The following is a 22,069-nucleotide window of genomic DNA, read 5'->3' on the forward strand; positions in this document are numbered from 1 at the left end:
AACAATGCTCCTAAGCTACCTGCTTAGGTTCACAGTCTCTAAAGGTCATTTACATAACAATCTCGATTTGTGTTAATTCATTTACCTAAATAGATCTCCTGAATTCCCCAAACAAATTTCTCTTAATATACAACTTTTAACCTGAATCATAGAAATGATAGGCCTACACCAGTTGTATACACAATAGTATACATTTCTTCCCACCCTCCATATCCTTTGAAGAAAGAGATTGCCAGTGTGAAATTTGATTACACATGGCTAAGGCATTTTCACATATATCTTTTGCATTTCTTTTTTTCTTCACATGGACCCATACAAACTTAGAAGACCTCTCTTCCTTCCTGTGCCAATACAACCTAGGGTTTTTTTATTCCTTTTCCCATTTGTGCTACACTACTAATGCACATTTCATTCAGATGTATCCAAGGAGTAAGGGAAATCTGTATGGAAATGGATTGCAAATATGTGTAATTATACTGACAACATCCTAGGAATAACCTCTACTCTTCCACTTCCGATCATTTTTTACGACAAAATGATTTGTATAGATGATATCTTTACACACAATACTATGGTGAACTTTCTTTGTGAACAAAAATCAGTTTTATGTAACTCACTATTTCAGGAGAGAAGTACAACTTACAGGCAGAAAAGATTTTCACACCCATAGGTTAGTATTGCATTTCAAGCCTGATATCCATCTTAACCACAGAGCTTATTTGTGTCCGTATGGAAAAAGGTGGGGAGTGGTTTGCAGTTTCGTACCATAGGGGTTCACCTTACACAGCAGAATTAGTGTGTCTAAAGCCCTTTCTAAGAATGAAGTGTCCATCTGTTTAGCTCTCTAAAATTGCTGCATCTTACATTGTGTTGCTTGGTGTTGGAAGTGGAAACACATACTTCCACATACATGGGAGAGGCAGATGTATGAACTGGAAAATATTGACATTGGTACAAGGAGATTTAGATCCTGATTTAGAGATCAGTGGACAGGTCACAAACATGATGAATGTCCTGAACTTTACCTACTTAACACAGCATTACTCCTCAAGCTAAATATTCAGACCAATCCACTCACTCTGTCCATATTTTCTATACCCCCACTCTTCCTGCCACCTGCTCATTCATCTAAAAGTGAACTGGCTCTAGTCCAAAAACCCGTAAATATAGCATACCAAAGCTACAATCACATCCACATTAGGCCTGATCAGAGTTTGCAGAGTTTTACTTTGCAGAACTCTGCGAAGTGCCAGAAAAACTCTGCCACCCTCCGCTGAGTTCTGTCAACGGCAGAGTCTGTTGAGTCTTGCTGCTCGCACTCAGTTTTAGCGCTGGGAGTTTGTCCTGTGCTGTAAAATCAGCGCAAATGGCACTACGTGTCAAGCCAGAGGGCGCTGCTGTTTTCTGACACTCGACTAGACATTCTACCCGAGCACCAGCTTCCTCAACACGAGTGGCAGATTTCTTAACACGAGCAGCCACGAACCACTGTGATCGCCGCTTTGAGAAATCTCGCCTGGAGAAGGTCTAAGACTATATTTATTGTGAGCACTCGCCAGCTTTACATTGGCGACCTGCTTGAGATGAAAACTAGCTCCCCGTCACTTTGTGGAGTTCTTCGGGACTCCGTGCAGAGTTTCTCGGAACTCCGTGTTGAGTGGTCAAAACTCCGCGAACACCACCGGCAGAGCGGAATGATTTGCCCATCCCTAATACACACACAGTTCCTGTCATGCCCCCCAGCTTACATTAGCAGAAGCACTCCTTTCTCCAACTCTGACAAAACTGTTTCTATTCCACATGCCTATAAATGTCACACATTCCTCTATGATCATACACCAACCATCTCCACTATTTCCACATCTACGCAACATAACAAAATGCTGTGGTGAGTCGCAACTTTCAAGGGTTTCACAAGAAGAAAGTCCATAACTAGTAGTAAAAACTCTCTGAAGCATGAAACACTGATTGTACATTAACGAGTTTGATACTAGGTGTAGATACAGAATACAAGTAGGCAATATCTAGATACTTTAATGTCATAGTCAAAATATCGAGGACTAAAATATTGACAGGTAAATAAGTAGAGACTTTGTATACCTAACTCTACATCTATGTATATTGACAATGTGTAAATTGTCAAGAAACATAGATGTGGTGTTAAGAATAGTCAATCTATACTTACCTCTGTTCAATTACCTCCTTGATATTTTAGCCACTGTTACTTTGGCAACTATATGAAGGTATCTCAATTTTGCCTACTCAATATACCAGACCACAACCATGACAGAGGATTTCTAGACCTACCAGCAATTGGGGCTCGTACCATAGGGTTTGCTACACCTAACTGTCCTGAATGAGAAGTCATCTACACTGATTACAATTTTGATGAGCTCAGAATTTAGAGTTGTGCAGTAAACAGGGCACCCCTGCAAGTTTTCCCTGACAGTCTTGAGGCAAGTAAGCCTGTTAAAATGTGTGAGAAAAATCCAAAGCATTAATTAACAAAGTAGATAAAGGTTCCTTATGCCATTTCCCATATTCCCACACAAATATGTAGTAAGTAAGAAGAATGAATCACACCTGTCAACTATTTCACCTCAGAGTATCAATGTTTAAAGTTACATATTACATTATTTGAATTATTAACGAGAACCTTAAACTTATCATCTGTGTTTTTAATAAAATATTATGTGCACCATCTGGTCTATATCTGTTTTGAGTTATTTACTGTTTATGACTTTATTTAGGAACAATTAGAGAATAGTTAATCACATCTTAAATGCAAGAAGAGTCATATTTGTCCAAATATTTGTATTTAATCTTGTTATTGCCTCAACATAATAGAGGGATAACATGTACATCAGAAAATGTGATAATGTTGTCAATGTTTGAAATAATACTATATGTGCCATTACGGGTTTCCTAGTGCATAGTGTTTTCATTACACAACTTTCTAAACATGTTGATAATGTATGGATTGTCTAAAACAAACTATTTTATTCTGTTTTAGCCATTCGACAGGTTCTTATTTTAAATATAATTGTATGTGCACATTGCAACAATGTTTCTTCAGTGTTTAGACACCTAACTAGGGCATTATTGATATTTATGAGAATCAGTGCTGGGTTTTCATACAGCCACTATATTATATTGTGAGGTTTCATCATATATAATAATAAGCATTTGACTGATCATTGGTATATTGGATACCTATATGCTGTTTGTCACACATCTATAATGTTAAGAACAGTATGATTTAATCTTGGACTATAAATGAAATATTTGTTTATTGGAGTACATTCCTATAAAGATGTGGATGCATTTTCAGTATATAACCTCCTTACTTTGATGATTTGTTGTTTATCGTCTTTCAGAAAGGCAGCAGATGTCTGAAAGACATCAGGTCTCACTTCTGACTGGGCTGGGTTTTCTGTATCGCAATCTCCGGGCATAATTATTAAATAACCCCTGCCGCTGGTCATATGGACCTTTGATGGTCAAAAAAGAGAAGTGAGGATTAATAATCTTCATGAACAATACATTGGTAAAATTTATATTGAGTCAATAAAGAGGGTTAGTGGGAGGTAAAGTTTTGTATTTTCCAAATCTTTTTATTTTAGTTTTTCATCTATTCATTTATTAGGCACTAACCTTTAGATTTCAGCATAAAAAGACTGAAATAATCCATCAATCGATATTTGATTATAAAATAGATTATTCGTCAAGATTAGAGTCAAAGTAGTCATAATAGATTAAGTGTGTTCCGTAAAAGAAACTCTTTATTCTAAATAGTAGTTGGGTTAAGAGAGAAGAAAGGCATCAGTTCAGAAACTCATACATTTTTCTGATAAGAGAAAGATCAACGCGTAAGCATATTGACTTTGTATTTTAAGTGGAAAGTATACTCAGCTCAAATAGCAGACAATTCAGGGAATAATCTAAATAAGCAGCCTCACATGAAGATAGGCATCAGAGACTCAAAAGGTGAGTCTCTGGCCAGAGAGTCGAGTAAGGAATCCTTGAGACATGGAACTCGGGCTCTGAGGCCTATGCTCTGAATGCTAAACTACTCTAGGAACATGCAATATTATAAATACACAAATTCTTTGTTACAACATTTTTTTCTTTCATCTTCTTTGTCCACCAATAGAATGTCAGTAGACTACTGGGATCAGGCTCACTCTCTATTCTCTCACCAGAGTATAATAGACTTTCAGGCATTAGTCCAAGGAAGGTTACAAAGTTGTTTTCTTGTACTCCAAAACTTCTTCCCAGAATCATTCTTCCTGTCGTTATCGTGTCCTCCCCATGAGAACCTCACTATCAGTTGTCTAATACAAAACAAGTGTCTATTCACTAACTAACAGTAGGTTTTTGAAGTTGCAACATCAAGAGAAGAAAAACATCTTGCACAAACAACGGTTCAGTTTGAAAAACAGGCCTTTCTGTGCTAATGCATTATTTTCCAGTTAACATGGCATCAGCAGTCAGTCTAACTTAGTTTGGCACATTATTCACATCCAGGCCTATTATACTTAGTATGGCTGCCTACTACAACTTTTTCACTTTAGCATATTACATGTATTTTCAATGGCAGATAACATTCACTGCAGCACTTCTTTGCACTGTTTTCACCATTGTGCTCCAGCACATTACATCTTCTACATTTATCAATGGACCAAATCACTTTTTTGATTGTTTCTACTGTTTGCCTGTCATATTGAGCTTACCTGAGGATTCATTTTGATGTTTTGAAGAGTTTCACCATGCCTGTGTTGTTTATACATCGGCTACCACTATATCATAAGGGTAAGAATAAACAGGGCAGTATAGATTTTCTGTTCATAACTCCACATCTACTTACCTTGACAATATATTGGGAGTTGATATTTGGATGCATTTTTTTCAAGTAAATATTTTGATCAGAATATAGTGTGTGTTAAATACCTCCTTCTTTACTAGCTTCCTTGTAATTAAGACGTTGAAGCCATATGAATGGCTTAGGACATATTTTATATATGTTGTGTAGTATATAGTTATAGTGCAGCTGTTGTGTGGGGCTGGATAGCCCTCTTGTACTTACTCTACCTCAACGTAAGCGTCAATGTAAAATTGTCCAGCTCGAGTGAACATTGTCCAGAACCAGTACAAAACTGACTGGCAACTGTGCAGTTGACATGATTGGTCTATGAAATTCGCCTCTCATCTTAAAATAGTGATAGAGTATGAAAGAAAAGACAGTGGAAAAGGACAAAAATCAAATGTATAGGGCGGGAGCTCTATGGTTATCTCTTGAGCTATGAACGCATCAGGCCATGCACTCGGTCGAAAATTTCGAAATGTTCTAATTTTTAAAGCAGTACTCAATATATGAGTTGATTTGGCAGGCACCTCCATGTGAAATATGTTTAATATATGTATTTTAGGGTGGCATGCATCAAGCTAAGGAATTGTGATCCCTTAATAGCGATTTTTTTTAGGAATCGCTATTAAGGAATCGCAATTGCCTATGCATGTAGGTTTCGCTAACATATTAGCGATTCCTACACATTCCCTAATAGCAAAACGCAAATTGGATTCGCTATTAGGGAATGCTTTCCCATTCATTCCTATAGGCCTAAAGGCCCATAGGAATGTATGGGAAAGCATTCGCAATTTGCTATTACCAAATAGGTAGTTGCAAATTGGGAATGCAAATTCAGGGGGGCTAGGGGGCCATAAGGCCTCCTGGTGCAACCCCAAAAACGGTATGTGTGCACATGTGGCGCCCACAGCCGCATGTCACTTCGAAAAATGCAATTTTGTGTATTTTTCTACAGGAATTGCAAATTACCGTCAACTTGAAGTTGATGGTAATTTGTGATTCCTTAATGCAAAGTTGCATTCTGAAAATGCTTCTTGCATTGCATTTAGGGCATATTGCGATTCCCTAACTGCATTACCAAAATAGGTCATCGCCAAAATTGTGATTACCTATTTTGCAAACGCATTTGGGTTGATGCATCCCAAAAGGCTTTTTACCAGTCGCAAATGGGCCGATTCTGCCAATCGACCCGTTTGCGACCGTTAAAATTCTTGATGCATGTGCCTCCTAGTTTTGGAAAGCTTGCGTCTCTTCTGTTAGAAAATCTGTCATCTGCAGACATCTGAAATGGTTGTATGACAGAAGCATGCATGGCTAAAGCATGCATGTCTCAACAACACGGTCGCAACAACAAATGCATCTTAATCATGCATTCCTTTACCATGCATGCCTTTACCACGAATGCCTTTGTAACAAATTTTGTTATAAAAGCATGATTGGTAAAGGGGTATGTGTGGTAAATTAACACCACCCTGACCCCCATCCCTGCCCTAAAATCCTGCCCGCTACCTTGCCCCCCCATCCTGAGCCCTAAAATCGACCTGCCCTGTCCTTAAAACTACCCCTTCCCCTCCCCCCACCCTGAGTCCTAAAACCCTACCCCCTACCAAAAACTACCCTGACCACAGCCTCCCTGCCCTGACCTCTAAAACTGAACCCACTCTACTGTTAAAACTACCCCTTCCCCTGCCCTGAGGCCTAAAACTGACCCCCTCCTCTGAAAACTGCCTTTTTCTGCCGCCCTGAGCCCTAAAACCTAGTCCCAGCCCCTAAAACTACACTGACCCCCCGCCCTGAGCCCTAACGTCCTGCTCCATCCAAGAAAAACTAAGCAACCCCCCCGCCCTGAGCCCTAAAACCGAACCCACCCCTAAAAACTATTCCCCCAAATCCGGCCCCACTAAGCTGTCTGCCTCCGGAACTTCCTGTCCTGATACTTCTTGTTCCTCTCCTTACCAATTCGGACATGTAGACTGCTATCTGCCTTAACCACTCATATGCATAGTTAAGGCAGATCCGTGGTTCTGGCAAGCATTGTTTCGCTTGTGGGGAAATGGCACACGTGGCACAGTCCACGTTGTAAAGGCCGTTTCTCATCTGAAAATAAAGTTGGTGATTTTCAATTGCCAGACCCAGAGGAAGCATTAAGATGTTGAAGAACAAGACGTCAGAGAGAAACTCTGGTTAACAGAATTAAACAAATGTACTTACCTATTTCACTTCAACAGTGGCCCGTGCAGGTAAGAGCGGTGGTGCCGGGTGAGGTGGGATTTCGACAGACAACGGAAAATTACTATTTTATTTATTTTCCCTCATGATCATCTGTCAAATCCCCCCCCCCCAACCTAGCCCCACTGCTCTTAACTGCAACGGCTGCAGCTGTTTAACTGATTCAAATGTTATTTGTTGGTGGTGATCTGCTAAGAATATCTAAAGCCATTGCAAGATGGTTCTAGAGTTTCCCATTTACTCTTTCAAACCTTTATTCAGAATGTCATCATCCATTATGTCATAGGCTGAGTAAAGGTTGATTTGAGTAAAGGAACTCAAATTGGTATGTTTGAGGAGATATTTAAAATAGCTATTCAATATATTTTAAAAAACAGAAAGAAAAGCTAGGAGATCTAATTTGAAAAAGAGTTTGTAGAAAACTTTACATTTAATATTAAAAATAGAGCTAAAGAATCTCCTTAGTGAATGGCTATTGCTATGCAGGGAGAGAATTGTTTGCAGTGCTTATTACTATTAAAGTCCTAGTGTCACTTGGCGGGCCTAGAAACAAAATCATCTTTATGCTCACATTTCATAGGTTGCCTTCTTTCTGCAACACAGTGACTTTTGGCAAACATTTTTGTACGTGTCAGCGCAGGATACGATTGCCTGAAGCTGTATTTGATTACATTTCAACTTCATAGACACACTATCATGACTCCTTGACCATTCAGTACGATGTATAGAGTTCACTGCACAAATGACACGTCTTATTATTGCCCAGTAGGTGACGACACTATCTAACTAACCTAAACAATTATGGCCTGACAAAGACCTCGACATGCCAACATGGGCATTGTTTATTATATATACAAATTCACTTCCTCTTTAAAATCAGAGGAGCACTCTGCTGACACTTTGAGGTCATGCTACGTTTGAATTCTAGCTCAGCTTATTCCTGTCCTCTCCACGAGGGATGTCCTGCTCTACACCCAGATGAACAGGCTGATGACACTCGCCCACAGGTAATGGCCAGTTAGGTCACCTTGCAGGGATTCTTGGCAGATCGCCCACACTAGACCAAACTAGGTTAGGGAGCGTTAGGTAGGAGCACACTAAAATACACTACATATATGCCAGCATATATTCATTTTTTCAGCATGATCATGGAGCTATTCATTCTCTGCACCATTCTTGTATTGCTAATTATAGTGATATATTTTGTTCTAATACTAACTGCATCGCACATATTTTACTCAAGAATCTCACTGCTTGAAAAAATATATAGAAACTGCAGGTTGAGTATTTCACGCGTCATTCCTTTGGGTGTGCATGAGAGTCTAAACAAAAAGGTTCTAAATCTGTTACTGTGATTTCCTCGGGGGATCCGGGTTGTCATGTTCTGAGGTTGCACATTCATTTGTTACCCTGTAAGGTTAGGGGTTGTGCTTGCAGGACTACAGGCCAACATATTCTGAGGGTGTGCACGGAATCAGTCAGGTATAATCCTGACATTTATGCTGTCCCTCAAGCGCACAGTTTTACCAAGGGGGGTACAAACTGTACAACGCTACGGTGCTAAATACCAGGCATACTATAATGGGAATGACTTATTTCGATCTCCCATTCATGAGCTGCACACTGTTTTTCAAAGAGTCTGTTTTAATGCAATAAAAGGATCTTAAAATATGGCAACGTGTATAAAGAGGTATGCTGATGGGCAGACTTACGAATTCTGGTCACCAAAAGAAAGAGTTGGTTTGTGGGGAGGAAGGCCAGAGTTGTGTAAGGGGGCACAATGTGAGAGGCATTTCTTTGCAAAGAAATTACTTATATGTTGAACACTAAGTCGTGGATGAAGTCGTTTGCCAGAGAGGCAGACCACAGCAGTGCAAGAATTTTGACTTAAGGTACAAATGGAAAATATGTTTTAAATTCTAGGCATGCAGGTTAGGGCCATGTGGCACCTTAGGTCAATGCTTTAACGTGAAGCCTTGCACGTTCTAGGGTCAGTTGCAGGGCCGGACTGACCGTAGCGGGCAACGGGCAATCCCCCGGTGGGCTGCACGGGTGGGAGCAGTTTTGGGTCCCCTAGGGGCCGTTTTTGTTACAGGGCCGTTTTTGCAGCATAGCTGCAAAATCGTCCCTGTAACAAAATCGGCCGAAAACCGGCCGTGGCAAAGAGCTCAGCCGCACCCCCAACCCCCCCCCCCCCCCCCCCGGTGTTGGGGGGGGGATTAGGGGTGGGGCGGCCGAGCACTTCGCCAGGGCCGGTTTTGGTTCCCAGTCTGGCCCTGGTCAGTTGCAAACAGATGCAATGCTAATGTATTCTCCAATCTCCAGTGTATGACTTTATTTGCTTCTCGTGACATGTCTCGATTGAATGTGTATGCATTATCGGCTAGTGACAGAATTTGGCGTCGTCAGAGAAGTGTAGGGACATACGTTGAAGCCCGGTGGACGCTGGCTCACATGTTATCCTAGTAAGTGGCAATTAATTGCTACTTTCTCCACTTCTGGTATTTAAATGACTACACGTATGAGGCATGACCAATTTGGACTAATACCCTTTGTGAGATGAGCAGACAAGACCAGAGAGGGCAGTGCCTTGTGAGAAGACGCCTCAATCTACATCGTAAAGGAGTGGCAGAAAATAGCTTTTCACAGAGTTACATCCCTCTTAAGGCGTCCAGATGGCTTGTCAGTCGGCCTGCTGCTGACACCGCCCAGCAGTGCATTTATAAATGTGACCTTGATGTGCGTCATTTGTTCGTGTTATCTTCTTTCTCTGCAGCTAATTAGATTAAAGTTCCTATTTGAATAATATTGGCCTGCAGTGACGGCCCGTGTAGGGCGTTTTATCGGGCGGTGATGTGGCGCAGAGGAGGGGCAGGGTGGTGGGTTGCAAAATGCGGCAAATGGGCGAGTTCAGGTAAGTTACGAAAAAAATTAATAAAACAAATTTTGTTGCGCGCGCTGCATCACATTTGGCGATGCAGCGCGCGCAACGAAATTCGTTTTATTAATTGTTTTCGTTACTTACCTGGACTCGGCCGTTTGCAGCATTTTACAACCCCCCACCCTGCCCCTTCAATGCGCCACGTCACCGCCCCGGTAAAACGCCCTACACAGGCCATCACTGATGGCCTGTGATATTTAAAAGCTAAGTGAAGCATTATGATATATTCACGCTTTTTGGACTGTCTAATCCAAATGAGGGAGATATTTACAAGGAAGTGGCGGAGAGAGGTGTTAGCCTTCTGGGCTTAACGCCTCTCTCCACCACTTCAGAAACGCAAGGCTGCACCACATTCACAAGGACGCAGCCTTGCTTTTCCCCCTGCGATGGCGCTAAGTTTCACAACATAGCACCAACGCAGGCACCCTTGCACCAGAGCCCAAGAGTGTCTGCAAGCAGGGAGGCTTGTTTATGTACAGGGAGGTGTCACTTCCTGCACATAAATAAACCTAAAATGGCAGTTTGTAACTTACATGTGTGCTGCTTCACGCAGTAAGCTACAAAATGGCATTTTTAAACAAAACATTGCATTTTGCAAAAACTAGGAGAAATAAAGCATTTATCCTCGTATCGCCAACTTAAGACCAGGGTTTTCCTGGTCTTAAGTTTGGCGTTAGCTCCTATTTACGCTGCCCTTGTGAATAGGGGGCAGCGTAAATATCAATGGGTGTTGCGGTGGAACGCCCACCACAACAACCACTGCATGCCCCTTTCAAGCTAAACACAGCATGAAAGGGGGCCTAATCACAAAGCAGCGTTAAGCCACGTTAAGTGGCTTCACGCTTGTGAATAAGGCAAGGCCCCTATCGCCACCACAACATCACTGAAAGTTGTGGTGGCGATAGGGGCTTGTGAATATGCCCCTGAGTTTTTAAGCTTCGTTCTTTAATTACTACCCTTTGAGTTTAGTTGTCTAATTGGCTTTAATGTACTTAATTTTTATACACATCGATTCCAATTTCAATGACTGCGTATCTTCAAGTGACATGGCTCAACACTATATTTCACACTGCTCTTACCAATGCAACTAAAAAGTAATAGCGCTGGTGTTCTGGGGGCTATACCTAAAATAGGCAAAATTCCACCTGTGGGCACCAAAATCCCACTTGAGCCTGCCTGGGACACAGCTCATGAAAACAGAACACTTTTTGACACAAGAAACTATAACCCATCAATTAAAGGCAAACATATCAAATTTCAAAACCCTGAAGACACAATGGTTAACTTTGAAGGGAAACCTTTCTGACGTAGATAGACCATGAATATTAAATGAAATGGTGAATGAGATATTCCACTTAAGGAAACGTAAAAAAAACCCAGAGAATAGTCATTGGAGTGAACATCTGAGTCTTAAGAAATCACTTAACGTGCCCCCACATATCCTCCATTGTACCCTAAATCTAGCAACCCACAGAGGGTGTGGTATTAGAAGATAGTTGTCAGGATGTAATTGTCAGAATACTGTCTGACATAAATATTATATCCTAAATATTATCTGCAAAAATATTGCCCTATTGGAGTTAATACTAAAAGCTCTACGTTCAACGAGGTTATATCTTTGTAAACGATATCTAGAATTCGATGTTTGTGTTAAGAGATATTTCTGTATGTGATACAGGAATGAGTCAAATGGCTTCTTGTGATACTCTTCGCACACCTTTTGGTGTCTACATCTTAACTCACAGAGTAAACTCAGATGCTGAAAGATCTAGAAACTGGCAAACACAGTGCAAGGCATTAAATAGTTTAAAGAAAATTGCTGCAACACCTCACTACGCATAAGGGAGACGTTCCATGGGAGTTGCAGTGGGTGTTCCCACGCAGCTTCCAAGGACTTGTAAACCTGGGAATTTGTCAAAATCTTACGCCTCCCCAGGGCAGGCGTAATAATGATAAATATCTTTATTTCTCCTCGCTTTTTCCTCTTTCTATGTGTGCACGCATTCTGCTGCACACATAGAAGAAGAAAACACCTCTATGGATTGCTCTCATGCATGGAGGTGCCCCTTCCTGCACAAAAACATTCCTGCCTACAACACAAGCATCCCTGCACCATGGTGCCTGCATTGGCGCTAGTCTGCCGAAACAGCGGCAGCGCATGGGGAAAGGACAGGAATGCAACGTATTGGAAAAATAGGGTGCATTGCAGATCATATTAGGCAATACGAGTATAACCTCGTACTAGGCAAGACTAATGGTGTGTATATGAGGGACTCTGTTCTACCTTCATTTGAGACATGGCATGACATTTAATTTTTTCTCTATTTGTTTAGTTTAAATTTGAAATCCTGCTATGCCAGCACAAAGGTGAAAATATGCTTACTGTCCTTGCTCCTGATAATCTCCTGTATTAATTAATACATATCTTGTTTGTGACACCAAAAGGTGGAGATATATATTTAAATGTATTTTAAAACTCTGATTCTCAAATTACACTCCTGGGATCTAAAACCCATGTTTACCTGAGGTTAAAAATAACATTTTAGATAAATAGTCTGATTGACTGTAGTTGAATTGAGCATATTAACTATAATGGACTTGAATCTCAAGATGTGAATGAACTTACTTTGGAATCTCTACATGGAATTAAAAACCTACTGAGCCCATAAATGGCCCCAAACTAGGGTAATTAAGCGATATGTTGGGCAATTTTTAAGTGTCGCCCACAACAGCACATGTGGTGTTTATTGCGATATATATTATTAGCTTACTGTGTGTTTAAAGCCGGCCCATTATTTAGCATTGGTTGGCTTTACTGTCACTCTCATTTGCTTGCTTCTTATTCATCAGCTTCTGTGGGCTTTCCTTCTTCTTCTAGTGGTGTCCCTCCCCTGGACACAGACCCGTTACTTGTGTAGTTCCACTGCTCCCATTTCGGGCACAATTTTTTCTTTTTGGTTAGGCACTCTATAAAAGTGCCTGTGTTTTCCAACTTTCTGTGTTACTCTACCTCTTACCATGTACATACTCTACTTCCAAAATAACAGTCTCAAAACGTGAGTTTCTTTTACTCAGAAGCAAATCCATTTTTAGTGTATGGCAATTAATTATGAAAAAAGGACACCTACTTCAAGGTGCAGCATTGTGTCACAGTGCAGAAGATTGCAGTCGCCAGGTACATGGAACCTGTTTACAGGTACAAGAAGATATTGGATGGACAGACGTGGAGAGGATTTATCATTTCCTCAACACAGTTTATCATACTTGTACACAAACTTTGTACTTTCAAGCCAGGTGATGTACTTTGCGACAATGCTGGCTGCAATGTGCTATCAAGCTGACATAAAGTTTCAGTCGACTAAAGGGCTATTTCCCACCTGTGTGCAAAATATAAAAAATCTTAGTACAGTAGTCTTGCTAACATTCATGATTTTGAAGATCATTAAACTGAAAAAAATATCTATTTTGCCCAATGATGTCCCTGGCAAAAATCCGGCCACAAAAGAATTATGGGGGTGCATATTTAAGCAAAAAATGTGGGGAAAAAATCTTGATCATATTTTACATGTTCTGCTGAATAGAAATCTACTAATGGTAATATTGCAGAATTTCTTTGTATTGCAAAACGTATTTTTGCTAAATGTTTCTCCTAAAATTGTTTAGCACCAACTCTTTTAAACATTTCAGGAATTGTTCTGCATTTTGCCACAAATGACTGAAGTATGTGGAAGTATAAACCTTTAATTTTAACAGGCATTAACTAATTTCCTAAGCTTAAATATTTAAAATGCGTTGTTCACAGACTACTCACCATTGTAGGTAATGTGGTCTTGGATGTTAGATATATGAGCACATAAAGTGCTTACCATTTGCCACCATCGAACGTTTTTAACAATAGTCTGTGCTTTTATGTGCTTAGTGGAAATGTCGTGCGTACTGTTTTAATTAGCAAAAACAAAAGTTAACCCTTCGTGCACATATTGGGTAACTGGGTCTGGCTTCCAATAAATAATTAATGGACCGACTGAAACCTGCTGGCTTATTTCAAAGTTTATTATTTTGTATTTGAACACTAGATTGTATAATATGTTTTCAAGTACCTGGCAATTGTTTGTATTTGCATTCAAAGACTGAAATGTAAATATTGTCTCAGGATTGCCCAATACTGAATATATATTTTTCTGCAACCATCCAAAATGATTTTGTCTTTCTCGGGCAACAAAGCTTTTACTGACAGCAAACAACAGAAACCGTATCAAATGATGAAACACAGTTTAACATTTCCTTAAGTACCCTAGACAGTATTAGATCTAGGAACTTCGATTACCTTATATAGAATATCAGAGGAAGGTACATTAGTTTGGCAGATTGAATGGTTTAGTCTCATTTTACACTGGCTTCATGTGATGCAGTGGACGGCCACCTGGCAGGCCTTTGTTTCCACCTGATTATGAGCCATGGGGTTTTTGACTGATCATGGAGTAGGTAGGCCCGATGCCAGCTCCTGTGACCAGAGAGTACTACCACACATTCCCTGGACTGCTGGACAGCACCACCCACCACAGGGCTGAAACGTATCCGCAAAAGAGGGGTGGTAATGGAAGATAGCTACCAAGGACGCAGGAGGGTTTGCAAAGTTTTCAATATCGTCCTGCACGCTTTATATACATTTGGAGCAAATATATGACTTTTTATGAATTCACAAACTACCCCATTAGTATTGCGAGAGATGCGCAGAGGAGTACGTGTTTCCACATCAGTAAAGGTAATAAGTGTACATTTACCCATGTGGGACTTTGTCTCAAACGTGCTATTGCAATTGAAAAGCAGTTGCAGCATGTGCAGGTAAGAGTGGTGGGGCGTGGATGGGAGGTGGATGTGACAAACAATGGAATAGGGAAAATAAATTATTTTAAAAAAAACACCTACCTTGTACTCGCCACATCGCCATACATAAATAAAACCACTTACCTTGCGCTCGCAGCATCACCAATGCACTGAGCGCAAGGTAAGTGGTTTTATTTATTTGTTTTCCCTATTCCGTCGTTTGTCACTTCCACCCCTTCACCCCCAGCACGCCCTACTGCACTTAACTGCACGGGTGGCAACTGAATTTCACCAGACTCAAATCAGTGCCTGATGTCTCTGGACTCAGAATTATGAGGTTGGGAACACTGGCCTACCCTTCATCAACCAGAGTGGTATCCTGCCTGGAACTGACACTCTTGGTGGGTAATGGCACTCATACCCAGGGCCTAAATGGTTCATGAGTGTGCACAAAAAGACTTGAGTCTGGTGAAATTGTTGCAAAGACAGGGGAACAGGCTGCTGGCAGGGGGGTAGACCAGCTCCTGCCTATCGCTGCAGTACCTAAGAGAGATCAGAAAAAGCACTCGCCTCCCCCAACCCTGCCCTGGCATTCACTGACCCGCCACCACCCACTTCCCACATTTAACCCCACTGGACCTACTGCTGAGATTTTTCAGCTGCTCTGAGCAGGTGGAAAATGTCTGCATATTTGTCTGTGGAACCTGGGAAAAAACAAGGGCACAAGTCCTGAAAAAAGAAGCGGGAAGACTAACCAAGTTAGGTAATATGCAAGCAAAAGCATGACGTGTGCCATCACAGCGCATGATGTCACGACACGTGACATTGCACATGACATCACAGGAAGTGACATAACATTAAGTGACATCAGCTATTAAAACCTTACATATATTTTTATCAGGTATATCATGAGTATATTTAAGTGCATAATGAGATTTAACAAATGAGAGTTTGCGTTGGGGTTATGCCAAAAAAGTGACGCAATCCTTACGCAAAATCTGGGCCTCAACTAATACATTTCTTTTTTTTAAACCCTGCCACAAAGATATTGGCAACAAGGGCAAGCAAGGCAGTAGCTCTGTTCTGCTTTATTGGATGCAAAGTCTGCATTTTAAAATATTTGATTGGATTAAGGCATCTGCTGTACAGGTGCCCAGTAAATCTCAGGGAATAGAAGTAATGGTGAGATAACTCTGGAGGTTAACGCATTTGTGGGAGAGATCTGTGTTTTGTGAAGTCCCAGATTTGAATCAAAGTAGTATAGAAGGTTGATGTTTCTCCTGCTAAGCACATCATGTAACATGCAGAGGACAGATATTTATTTTATGTAGATAGGTAACTGGGTTACTGGTTTCCACACAGCGATCCTTTTGTTACCTGCAGTTCATAAATTGTAATCCTTCTACTACAGCACAGTGAGATATGGACATGTGACTCCTACACCTTGTGCCCCTTTCTCATGTCTGTCATCTTGCACATTGATTTACACGCCTACGTGATTTATGTCAATATATAATGTATACGTTTTGTAAAGAGCTCTGACACCCTGCATTGTGATGCGTAGCACTACAAATAAATAAAACAGTGCTATTGAAATTGTTATTTGTGTAAATACTGGGACAGAACAACACATCTGACATTCCTACAGTGCATGCATATCAGGGACTGAACAGTGTAAAAAGCATGACTCTCTTCAGTCCCTGTGAAGAGATAACAAGCTGTGATCCTTTGTTCCCAGGCCAGCTCCAGTCAGCATATTCAAACAAGAGGAGGCCTGATGGCCCCTTAACTTCGGCCTTTATCTTCGGCCCAGGTAGAGGTGAAAAAAAGCCCCCTCGCCGCCTGCACGTTGGAATGGAAATCAGACAATGTGCATACGATGCTGAACGTGTCCCGGTGTCTGAAAATTACGCCGAGACAAGTTCAACATACTTCCGTGGAGCTCAACTTCTTGGCAGGGTGGACGGCGTCCACCCCCTGAAAATAGTGGGTGGACGCCGTGTACCTGCATGTACCCCCGACTTGTGCCCGGGTAAAAACAGTGAAAAAGGACGTGGTATGCTACGATCCGTTTGGTTATTCCCCGATCCAGGGATAAAAGTCGTAATTGGCATTTTTTGGCGCAGGAATAGTAGCAGAAATCGGAGATTCCAGCTCCTCTCATTTGCATCTGTCGAACTCTTAATTAGAGCCGTAGATGCTCAAACATGTTTGCGAATTGCTCCCCAGCAAATGCATCCTCGCACAAGAAACCCTTTCAACAGTATTGTTTCAAATGCTTTGGACGAATCAGCTAATAAGAGGGTTCCATGCTATGGTTCTGGTGGCAGCTGCCCACCTGCAAGGGATGCTGGGAAGTGCAGGGAACAGCCTCTAGTGGTTTTGTTCCCACCTAGTGGATTCCTGGATGCATGCCAGTGGCTTCAGAGAGGCATTTGTCGAATCAACTAGTCTGAATGTATTAACTTCGCGCTCTTTCGCTCTTATGGCATAAAATATTTTTAAAAGATTCTGAATTTCTCTCTGCTTTCTTTTCACAGGTGCTGTACAATCTATTCAAGTCCTTTTGCCAGATGAGCACGATTGAAAACATTGATATTGTTTCTGGAGTTGGTAACTTTTTCCTGGTGGGAATTGGAGGGGTTTTGATTGGAATCGTCCTGGGATTCGTGGCTGCATTCACGACACGCTTCACGCGCAACATCCGCGTGATTGAGCCGCTGTTTGTATTTCTGTACAGTTACCTGTCATACCTCACAGCAGAAATGTTCCATCTCTCGGGCATCATGGCGTAAGTACACCGGCCTTTATTTCTATGCCCACAAAGTATTTAGCTTGAATTGATTATTTTTGTTCTAATTTTGTCAACAGTATACATAAATAAATACTGCAAATTAAGGCAATGTTAAACAGTAGAGGAACAGAAAAGAAAACGGCCAATCCCCATATACGGGCACAACTGTATAGGCAAAATGCAAGTAGGTGTTATATCTAAGCATTTATAAAAACGTCTTCAACTTAGATTGGGCTATTGAGTTCTATAGTAATTTTAATATATATATACATATATATATTTTTTTTTTATTATTTTTTTATTTTGAGAACACTAGCAAGCTTCCGTTTAATTTGCCTTCCTGTGGCAAGGTATAAGGCAAAATTATTTAACGTATAGTTAGTTTCTCTCTAAATAGTGTGCACATTGTGCAATAGCCAACTTGAAAATAAAGAGTGTGGACAAGGTATACGACCTGGAGTGGCAGTGTGAGATTAGTACCTTGACACTGACCCCAGGGTGCATTGTGGGAGAGGTGTGGCACAGTGGCCAGAGCGGCTGACTCGGGTTCGGGGGGGTTCACAGATTGATCGCCGACGGCAGATCAGCTCTGCATCATGTGACTCTGGGTAATAGCTCTCTTAATCTCCCCGACGGCCCCCAGAGCCTGGATACTCTTAGGGGTGATAAGTTGCGCTTTACAGATCTGGAATTATTATTATATATTATTATAACAGGAAATGGAGGCATTCAGACATTGTAAGGAATATTTTATATAGTCATAAACCAAATGCGCAGTATGATAAAAGGGGCATTACTGGTTGCATTCACTCATATTTGCAGAGTACTGAGTCCTCAATTATTATGCTTAGTACTGTTTTATGGACTTCATCTTCGCCTGGCATACACCACTGTCACCATTGTGTTTATTTTGGTCTTGTGCCAGTCAAACTTCTGCTTTCCAAGAGACCAAGGGGCAGATTTATGTTTCCCGGCGCATCCCTGCAAATCAGCAAGGATGCGCCAGGAAAGATGCGTCACGCAAGTTTACCCTTGCGCCACCACAGATGTGCCGCATTTACAACGCAGCGCATCGTGGCGCAAGGATAAACAGATGCGTGACGCATCTGATGGCGTAAGGGCAACGCATTGCTGGAGTCATGTCGCGAGCACGACGCAACTCCAGCAATGTTTAGGGGCTGCCCATACCTAACATGCTGCATCATGCCTTACGCCTGCTTCAAGCAGGCGCAAGGTTTTGACGCAGCAGCGTCGGAAAAGTGACTGAGTGAAATCTTGTAGATTTCACTGCGTCACTTTTCCGAGGCTTTTTCCGATGGAACGCCCACCCTGCATACATTAAACCTGACGCAGGTTTAATGTGGCGCAGGGCTTTACACCATGACGCATCTCCATAGATGCGTCACGGTGTAAATAGGGCGCAACATGGCGCACGGTTTACGCCACCGCTGCGTCACAAAAGTGACACAACGGCGGCGTAAAAGTGGCGCAAGTCTAACATTAAATCTGCCCCCAAATACTTACCAGCTGATTGGAAGAGGAAATGTCTTTCCTATCAGATGAATTTACCCAATGTAACCCTTGACAGCAGAGCTTGGAAAACCTCCAGCGCAGTGCACACACTGTAGGCACATCATTTGAATTTGATATTGCAGCACATACAGCCTGAGCATATGTTGGTTGAGTCCAGGAGCCTCATTATGAGCAGCCTGTTAATCCCAGTGGGATTGGCAACATCGGTTACCAGGCTCATTGGCAGTACAACATCCTCAGCAATAGCACAGGTCAAAGGTTGTCACCCAAACACTTGACTGCAGAAAGTACGGAAGGTATGCAGGTAACTTGGACCAAAAATAGAGAAAAACATGCAGGAATAGATGTGGAAACACCAATGTCCCTATGTTGTTTCCCGAAATCTTATAAACAATGGTAAGCAGTCCTAGAATTACCATACTCGTAGTTCAGGGTGTTGGTGGAATACAAGGCCAAATTCTTGCCTACTTTCAATGGATCCCTGAATGTCAACATCCGCTGAGCATATGACTCAGTGATCAACAGAGGACTTTTTAAATCTGAACTCTGGAAATTAAATAGTTCCATGAAAAAGTGGCTTAGACAACCATGTTCAGAATACTTTTGCTTTCTGAAACAAGTTAGATCCTGCATTCCGTCAAGATTGGATGAACTAATTACAGAGACAAAAAGAATTCCAACTAGGAGGGCTAGTAAAAGACGTCAAACCAAGACCACCAAACCAGACATCTTGAATTCTCTCTCATCTCCATTCATGGTCTCAGATCCAAATTCTCAAACATTGTATCTTGATTTTTCAAGAATTGAGAAAAAGGCAAATAAATTGCGCCCTCTACACAGATCCTGTTAACTCTCCATATTTAATTAAATTCCTCTTGTCAAAGAGATGCCTGCAGCCAATCTGAAGCAGGTGAACTTTGTGAGAAGCTCATCAGTAAAAGAGGTAAAATGTCTGTATCTCTTATTATCAAAAAGCCTGTTAGAGAAAACACAGAATAACTTCCCTTCCCTAGTAGTAATCTTTGTCTCCAAGGATAGTATTCAGCTTGAGAATTATGATCCCCTAGCACCTCCAAGAAATCAAATAGGACAAACATCTTTTTGATCTTTTTAACTTTTTAAACTCAACAGCCTTGGTCCCAAAAGCAATTTGGTGAAATTATAATATGCAAATGCGTCTCTGATAGGTAAGGGGAATTACAAAATTGTAATCCTCTTTGGTTTCAGTGATCCAACTCATGCAAATCAGGATAACCATGATTTCCAAGATGTTTCCTATTTTAAAGATGTGGATTATGATAAATTCCTTTCAAACTTCTCTCACCTCCTGCTATGGAATATTCACATAATCAACAAAGCAAAAAGTCTGGTTACTTCAATAATCCACTTTTATTGTATGAATTAATTTGTTTACAGGAGACTGGGTACATGCAGTACCTGTGAAAAATGATTTTGCATCTTTAATTCTGGAAGCCACAGATAAAAAAAGCAATTCAACCTCCTAGAGGAATCTAGCTTCTTCAAAGGTTGCTAGAAACATGGAGTGAATGTACACAGAAAGTGGATGGATTTTAGCTTGTAGCTTGTTAAGTGGTTTTGTACTTCACTATAGAATATATTTCTTCTTTAATTGTGTTAAATGGTTATGTGTTGTTCTCAGATTCTGTTAAAATAACTAAGTTATTGAGAAAAATTGGAAATGCCTTTGTATGTAATCAGTCTGATTTACTATAGTGGCAGATTTAAATTAAAATTAAATTTCAAATCCAATGCTACTCAGCACACTGCCCGGCTTCAGTATTTGAGTATTCCAATATCAATGAAATATAAGTCGGTATACAACAACTATTGCATAAAAAAATTAAGTAGTCCAATACGTATTTAAGTATTCAATCCTTTGTTGTCATCTTCTTCAATTAAATCACTCCTGTAGCCAACCAGGTTCTCAGGGTCAGCTTCAAAACAGCTGGTCTCTCTCCAGTCAGGTATCCAGCAGGTCCAGTGATCTGTGGTCAGATTGATCCTTTTAGAGCTAGGAGTCCTTCTGTTTTTTGTGTCCTTGGAGCAGGCAAAAAGAGGGTCATGCACCTGATCCTTGGAGATCATGCCGACAGAATGGAAGGCGGTCACGACCACGTATGCTTTCAAGCAGTAAGCGATTTCCAGCGGGAGTGGTGTAGAGGCTCCGGAGTGGGTTCCAATAATTTGACTATTGATTTACACGCTACATGTAGTGGATTAGTTTCCATTGAGTTTGTTTCTTCACCCATGTCCTGAGGAGGTCAAGATGTACATGAAGGCGGAAACGCGTCGACAGGTTTTGACAAGAGGAGTCTGAGATAATTGATTAATCTTTTGACGATTGAATGCACAGTGTTGTGATTAAGGTTTTTAGAGGAATAAGAACCTGGTGTGCATATAAGATGGCCTCTCAGTGTATTCCCTTTATGTAATAGGTGAACACTGTTCTTTCCATCAAGTGGGTAGCAGGAATCTATGAATTTCGTGTGATTTGTATATATTGGTTGTGTATATATATATATGTGTGTTGTTTGATAAAATAATTACAAAAATTATGATAAACTAAATCAAGATTGCGATAATTAAATTATGTAATCATGTGTCCTTGGTATGTGTTTTTTTGTTGAAAATAAGGAACATGAATCAATAACAGGACTATGTATTGTTCATAGGGTAATATGCAGTTCCCTATGTAAATGTGTTTGTACTTATATAGCGCACAGCTACCCCATTTTAGGGTTTCCCAGCGCTGTATTCATACCGCTAGGGAACCCTTCCTGGTTTTTCCCTGTGAAATGTCCACTCGTGGGCATCCCCAGGGTGAAGCCAGGCATCCCAGCGCTGTTGGGGCCATTGT

At 41.0% G+C, this 22,069-nt stretch overlaps 1 protein-coding gene across 1 annotated transcript in view; it reads left to right on the forward strand.

Annotated features, from left to right (window-relative positions):
* Nucleotides 1–22,069, forward strand: part of LOC146805380 (sodium/hydrogen exchanger 2-like) — a 588,486-nt gene that overhangs the window by 239,877 nt on the left and 326,540 nt on the right. Inside the window, exon 3 of the mRNA XM_085622598.1 lies at nucleotides 17,405–17,655. Within this exon, the coding sequence (XP_085478724.1) occupies nucleotides 17,405–17,655 (251 nt within the window). The remainder of the gene's footprint in view (nucleotides 1–17,404; nucleotides 17,656–22,069) is intronic.

The sequence above is a fragment of the Triturus cristatus genome, chromosome 8, assembly GCF_964204655.1.
Source record: "Triturus cristatus chromosome 8, aTriCri1.1, whole genome shotgun sequence".
In the NCBI taxonomy this organism is placed as follows: Eukaryota; Metazoa; Chordata; class Amphibia; order Caudata; family Salamandridae; genus Triturus; species Triturus cristatus.